This window comes from Hibiscus syriacus, unplaced genomic scaffold (assembly GCF_006381635.1).
Source record: "Hibiscus syriacus cultivar Baekdansim isolate YM2019G1 unplaced genomic scaffold, ASM638163v2 tig00003398_pilon, whole genome shotgun sequence".
Taxonomy (NCBI): Eukaryota; Viridiplantae; Streptophyta; class Magnoliopsida; order Malvales; family Malvaceae; genus Hibiscus; species Hibiscus syriacus.
The window spans coordinates 436,202-443,760 of NW_024061969.1; the positions used below are offsets into that span (position 1 = coordinate 436,202).

Genomic DNA, 7,559 nt, shown 5'->3' on the forward strand with positions numbered 1-7,559 from the left:
ATTTTGATCATAGCAATGAGCATAAGGCTTTGGTGACACTTTCACCAATCTTGGTGTAATGTATTGACCTTTAACCAAATGAGGGTACATATCTGAGATACATTCTTGAAATACCTTCAGAGTTTTTCTTGCTCGAGAGATTATCACTTTCTTTGATCGTTCTGAATGACTAAATGCTCTTCTGTGATCGAGGGGGTTCTGGATGTTCATTGCAGCTACGACTGGGGTAATAGTAACAAGACTCCTTAAGTTGTCCCTTGCCTTACTGATTTTTGGAAAATCTGATATAGGTATCTGAGGTGTCTTCTGGGTTATATCTGCCCCATTATTTCTTAGACCTATGGGCCAATCTCGAATTACATCCATGGGAGCCTTTTAATTTCTTTTCCCATTTTCTTGCGCCCGATATTCTTTGCAGGATTTGGGCATATTAGTCTCTGTTGAAGCAACGATTTCTGAGCATTGAACATTAACCCCTTCTTTTATCTTGCATTTTTTAATGGCTTGCTCTAGAGGATCCTGGAATTTTCCTCAAGGTTACCAGGAACCTTAGTTGAACAATTTGGAATTCCAGTTTGATTTATCCAAGGAACCTCCTTATAGGTCTAATTTTCATTTAGAGGCCACTGTGGTTGAACAAGTCGTGGAGTAATTAATCTGGCTGAGAGCATTTTTGAATGTAATTTTTCACTTGAACAGTGGAAAGGAGGAAATTGAGAACCCTGCACATTCGTTTTCCTTTTGCTCACTCCATAACGTTTGGTACCATGTTTAACTGAATAAGACCTCACTGTATTAACCTCAGATTCTTTCTCGACGTCAGTATTGTCAGAGCCTCTTATCTTGCCATTCTTGATATCCATTTTGATCATTTCTCCACTCGTGATGATGTCAGAGAAATTATTAGTGACAACTCCTATCATGTGATTAATATGGGGAAATTTTAATGTACTAATGAACAAAGTAGTGAACTCCTATTCAGTCAATGGTGGATGCACTTGAGAAGCAACGTCCCTCCATCATTATGAATATTGTCGGAAGCTTTCATTGCACATCATATTCATGTTTTGCAACATTGTTCGATCAGGGGCCATATCAGCCATGTGCTTGTATTGACCCAAAATGGCTTGAGCTAAGTCTTTCCAAGAATGTATTTGAGTACGTTTTAGCTGATTATACCATTTGGATGCAGACCCAGATAAACTGTCATGGAAACAGTGGATCAACAACTTTTCATTTTCCACATAGCCAGTCATGCGACGATAGTACATGGTGATATGATATGAAGGGCATGTGGTCCCATTATACTTCTCAAAATATGGAACCTTGAACTCTGGTGGGAGAACTAGGTCTGGGACCAAACTTAGATTTTTGGCATCCAATCCATAAAATGACTCAACCGTCTCTCTAGATTTTATCACCTCTTCTACATTTTCCAGTTGTTGGATGGAATTTTTCTTCTCAACTAATTCATTTGGGTCAGAGATCTCATTATCAGTACAAAATTCATTTGGCTTCAACCAAGAATCAGTAGGACAATCAGTGGAAAATGAAACTCTAGCTTGATATTATGGGTTCTTAACAGCGAAGTAAACTGGTGATTGAATTTCCTGACGTATAGAGGTGTGCTCAGGAAAGTGAACATGTGTAACACCCAGAGGATTTGTGGAGTTTTCAACAAGACTCTTTCCAGCAGTCAAATGCTTCCCAATCATTTCTTTCATATTGTTCAGTAGATTGATATGAGAATTTGTGATATTAGCTTCAATTTGTGCCAACTTGCTCCTCAATTCTTCATGCCTCTCTTTTTGCTCTATCTCAAATTTGGCTAGCCTATCCTCAGTTTCTTTAGACATTTTTCTTGTGTCGTGCTAAGCATTCTTGCTACAAGGAAGAACCAAGCTCACTTCGGTTGAAATCCTTATTTTAATGAATGAATATTTTAATGTATGATGACATAAAAATGCAAAGATGCCAAATGCAAATGTAAATATGTGAATGTAATAATAAGAATGCAAATTGTGCAATACAAAAACAAACATAAAAATACAAATGCAAAGATGCAAATGCAAAAATGTAAATGTAAATTATTTAAAATACCAGAATAGGACATCCAATTATATTAAGACTGCCTTTTTCTTTGATATTGAAAATAAATAAACATTATTATTTAATTAAATATGTTTAATGCATGATGTAAGTTTGAAAATATAGATGTAGCTATGCAAAGATGTAAATGTAAATACAAACGTAAAAAATGTAAAGATGCAAAATGCAAATGCATGTATGAAAAGGTGTTTACTCAAAAGTGATCATCTTAGAACAGATTTCATTGAACACAAAAGTTTCTGTGCATCAAACAAAACTTTACATATAGGGGACATCTTTCAGTCCTAACTTCAACAAAACTTTACATATGTGGAATAACTTTCCCATTTTCTTCTCTAAAGCCAAGTTAATCTATCAGCTTATGGGCCATATTCCTTGTCTGGATTGCAGCTTCTTCCATGACCTTCTCTTTTTTCTTCATCTTCTGTGTCTCTTCTCGAAGTTGTTTATTTTCCCTTATAAGAGAACCTTTCTGTCCAAGAAGCTCTTGGACCAGATCTTCATATAAGTTGCAGTTCTTTTTCAGTTTGGTGACCCATTTTATCAACTCTTCTGGGTATTTCCTATGCCAACATTTTGAAAGGCTTGACTGATCTTCTGGAAATCTTCATGCATGGTTTCCATTTCTGTGCTCAATTTATTGTTTTGATCCTTCAAATAACATGCTTGAGCTTCATAAAAACCTCATTTATTCTGAATGCATCGACTGATGCTCTTACTGTAGGTTGCTTTTGGTATTAATCTGGCATGGTCTTTGTGTAATACTTTTGGTATTAATATAACCGGATCTTTGTGTGCAGAACTCCCCTCGATCCTCGGAGGTTCCTCAGGATGTATTTCTTTGGTTGCGTCATATTTTGTTTGATCATAAAACTTTTTGTCCATTTATGAATTCTTTCCAATTTGATGAACAATCTTTCAAGTCAACACCTTTTGGTTATGCTATGATCATGCAATGCAAACAAAAGAAATCAATATAAGCAAGTTAGAGCAACCAAAATGTATGAAAAATAAAAATGAGAAACGAAAAAAATAAATTGGTTAGTACCAATTAATGGAAAGAAAAGATCATATCTATCATGGTATAAATCCTAACCACATGCTTTCTAGTTCCATGCTTTGTTTGGAAAAATGAACCTAATCGCATGCTTACTAGTTCGTAGGTATTTATTTAGGATAAAGGAATAAATTAAAAGCTAGAACTTATTTCTCCTTTGTGTACACCTACGAACATAGTTTCAACATTGTCTTAAATTAGGAGAATTTCTATGGTTTATTATATGCAGGATTTCAGTTCTAGGAGTAAAGGTACTCGAACTGTCCTTGTTGGTGCCCCCTTAGGCTGCCAATCCCTCAATCCTAGTCCATCACAGACTTAAACGGATCGAGTTCAATTCGAGGGGACACATTTTCCTATGCCTGAGACGGAGAATAAATTCTCACGAAGACATAGAGCATATGAACCCCAAGCTACTTGTTAGGTCTGACATGGAGAATAAATTCTCACGAAGACGTCGCTTTCACTCCCACTTAAAAGGGACAAGCTTGATTATAAAGCTTATGTTATGCAATGCAAGTGTTGTATGTGAGGAGAAATATTCAAACATCTGACAAACAAATAAAATAATAAAAAGAAATATATGAAAATAATAAAAAGGAATTAATAAAAAAGAATATATAATAAATATTATGAAAAATCATAAGTAATAAAAATTTTGAAAGAAAAGAATTATAAATTAAATAAATATGAATTTTTAATTTTTAATTGATAGAGACAATTTATAATTAATTTCAAAGCTTGACCAAGTCCCCAGTGGAGTCGCCAAGCTGTCGTAACCAGTTTTCGTCCAGGCACGAATTTTTACTTGGCGGAAAAATAATGTGAATAAATAAATAAATGATTTTGAAAAACAATATTTTGGGAGTCGCCATTGACCTTTTTGGGTTAGATATGTCAAATACCTAAAAACAATCTTTTAAAATAGTTTTTAAGAAAACATAATTTAAAAGATAAACTGATCTGCGTATAATCAAAATTTTTTAGTAAAAAGGGATTCGTGGTCGATTATGTTTAGGGAATGATTAGCACCCCTATAACGCCCAAAATTGTACTCATTAATTATAAATTGTCTCTATTAATATATTCATCTCTTCTAATTGAGATGGAGAATCGCAATCAATGGTAAGATGATAATTAATCGGTGTTAAAGTTTTTTGTTCCCTAGGGAATATAAGAGAAATGAATAAAAAAGGATAATCCAAATCTTTCTCTCGATCTTGACAAAATGATTTTATATTGATTCTTAATATCAGTGTCAAATGTAAAGTCATAACGATTATCTATAAACAATATAAATAGACTTAATTGTCAAAGTTAGTAGATCACGTGAACATATTGATGATCACATAAAAATCATAATTGGTTAGAGAATATAAAATTTTAGATATTTCGAAGAATAAGATATGAAACTATATTTTTGGTCACTATCATTGTACTCTACATAACCCATACCAGAGAAGAGCATGCTGAGAAATATATATTTACACTAATATTTAGGTGGGGATTTGTTTTCTGATTAATTTGAGAGTAAATGCAATATACTATATGTTCAAAGATAGCTCTCAACTATTTGACATTAAACACTCACACCCCTAGCATTCTTAGTGCTCGAACCCAATACCTCAAGAAATAACAATAATTCTTCTACCACTGAGGTCACAGTAGATAAAAAATAAGGGTCAAATTAAAAAAATAATAAACATTATAGATTAAATTTATCACTATACCAAAAGCCGAAACAACAGTATAAGCATCTTTATTTTTCTGCAAAAGCGAATTTGGCCCAATTGAGAAATCCGAAGCTTATTTAATTGTAAGCCCACGGAGGGGTATTTTTGTAAAAGCTGAAAACGTTACCGTTGCACTCCTCTTCTTGTAAGCGGATATGGAATTCCTGTCTTTCGAAATATATTTCAAAGAAGATAACAAACAAATCCAAATAGCAAAGCAAAGCGCCTGAATCAGTGATAAAAAAGCAAGAAGCATTGACTCGTCAAAAACCCATTGTGAGTTTCTTCTCTATACCCTTTTTGCGGGTTTTTGTTTGTGTTTAATTTCTTGATGAAGTTATTTTTTCTTGAGCAATGTTTCGTTTATTTTAATGGAAGAAACACAGATAAGAAAGATCTGTATTATCCGAAAGAAAACTTATCAAAGTATATATTTTTATGTTTTCCAAACTTATTCTGAGAATGCAAAGGCGATTTAAAGCATTTGTCATGGAAAAAAACACGAAAACAAGAATTTCTGTTTTGTTGTTGAGAAACGAATGGAAAAAAGGAAATAAAATTTTTTCCAAGAATGATCTGTAAGTTTGTTGTATCCTATGTTTCTTTTCTCCCTTTCTGGGTTTACTTTTGTGGGGCTGATTTGATGATCTCGGGGCTTGTAGTGAATGGAAAACACGGAGAGGAAATATAATTCCTAACTTAAAGAAATCCTCGACTGTATCATCATTAGAACAGAAAGGACTAAATGGATCATTTTAAACTGTATGAACATGATTATTCTAGTTTCTTTGTTTGTCTTTTCCTTTGTGATTATCACGTTAGTTCGGTTTTTGTCCCATCCTGTTCACCACATTTGTCTTAGATACCGAAAGATTTTTGGGTTTTGCAAATTGAGTTTGGATTTTACTTGCAATTTTCATTTTGAACTAAGTAATACTCTTGATTTCATGTGCTTCAGATGAAGCTTTAATGTAAAAAGAGCCTTTCAAAGATACTTCAGGTTATTCTGCAGGATTTAGCATTCTTTCTCCACTATTGCTTGTTTGATTTTATTTCCCCCCGTATATGTATGATTCCTTATGTATTGGAACCTCACAGGTACTGTTGGTTTGGTGGATTGTATCAACAAATTTCCAAAATGGCAACACGTACTGTTGGTTTGATTCAAAATCAGGATTTAAATGCTCGGTTCAATGGTACTATTCTCAACACTTTCTGATCTGTTGATGGTTTTGTTAATTTTGTTTCTCAAGTTGAGTTTGATAATGGAAAATGCTTCCTATCAGGCAAGACCAATGTCTCTAAAGCACAGAGGAAAGCTGGTACTGGTGGAAGAAAACCACTTGGTGATCTATCCATTTCAGTGAAGTCATCAAATAAGGAGAATGCCAAAAGCATTCCATTCATTGAGAAAGAGATTGGTATCTTTAATCCCACACATGATTCAAGCAAAACAAAGAGTGTCTATAAAGCTGAGAAAGTGCAAGCAACTGCCAGGAAAGCTCTCTCTGACATTTCCAACTCAGGTAAGCCATACTCGCAAGGAACATCAAAGAAGAACCAAAAGGCAAAGTTGGGTAATCCGGACGAGGATCGATGTCAACTCGAAGATATTGCAGAGGAAGGGTGTCTGCACAATCATGAAGATTGCATCAAAACACAGAAAAGAGCTATAAGCACTAATGAATTTTTGCGGATTCTTGGATTAGATGGTAAAGAAATTTGCTAGGCATTCATATGTTTACTTTGCGTTAGTATTTGATGAATGAATACTCACACCTTTGTACGCATGTTTTCTGTTCAGATTTCTCCAAACATTCAGCATCTGCAAAGGAATATTCATTGTCAAACATATTGGAGGTAAAACATTCAAATCATTTTAGCTGTCTCGTAGCTTTAGCATATGCATTAAGAATACTGGTTTTACTTATGTTACAGCCTATGAGTCCCCCAAGGTATGCCGAATCGAACAAAATGACTGAGATGCTGATCGAAGAGCCATCTCCTCCAAAACATATGTTGTTTTGGAAATTCCGACTCTTTTGCAGCTAGTCCAGAGCCATTGGATCAGCATATGCAGTGCGATGATCCTAAGTACATTCCCAGTTTTAAGCTGCTGAAAGAATCACCAAAATAGAGAAAAGCATTGCTTTTGCTATTAGCAGTAATCCATGTATGACAATTTCTTTCATTGCAATTTTGTACTGGAACTGCAGTTGTTTTGCTAGTAGGAAAACTGTAAACAAGTGGCAACTTGAGTTGCATTCTGGTTCAGGTCTGAGATGAAATGAAAGCTGGTTAAATGGCTTCTTTATTAAAAACCAGATCCTTTAAATTTTAACACAATATGACATCAACATGAATTATAATACCAGAAGAAGAAAAAAAAAGATTAGAATATGAAGGTAGCAGGAATTAGAGCTGTCCACTACAGAATTTACTTAAGTTATATTTGATGCATCCTTTGACGAGATGATGAAGGTAGAAGGAATTAGAGCTTTGGTGAGAGACTGCAATGGAAGGTTGATTGAAAGCCAATAAACTTGAACAAACCTCATCAACACCGGTCGCTGAATTAGGCTTGGTTCTCACTTAGCCAATTGCAGCATGTGGTCATTGACAACTCTCTTATAATTTCTAGCTAGAAAGCTACCAGCCCT

General features: G+C 34.5%; 1 protein-coding gene across 1 annotated transcript; it reads left to right on the plus strand.

Annotated features, from left to right (window-relative positions):
- The first annotated feature begins 6,080 nt into the window (after positions 1-6,080).
- Positions 6,081-6,966, plus strand: LOC120175951. Its single transcript, XM_039182497.1, has 4 exons — positions 6,081-6,087; positions 6,186-6,611; positions 6,704-6,759; positions 6,838-6,966. Exons 1-4 carry the CDS (start codon positions 6,081-6,083, stop codon positions 6,949-6,951), a joined length of 603 nt encoding a protein of 200 aa, XP_039038428.1. The 3' UTR covers positions 6,952-6,966.
- The last annotated feature ends 593 nt before the right edge of the window (positions 6,967-7,559 follow it).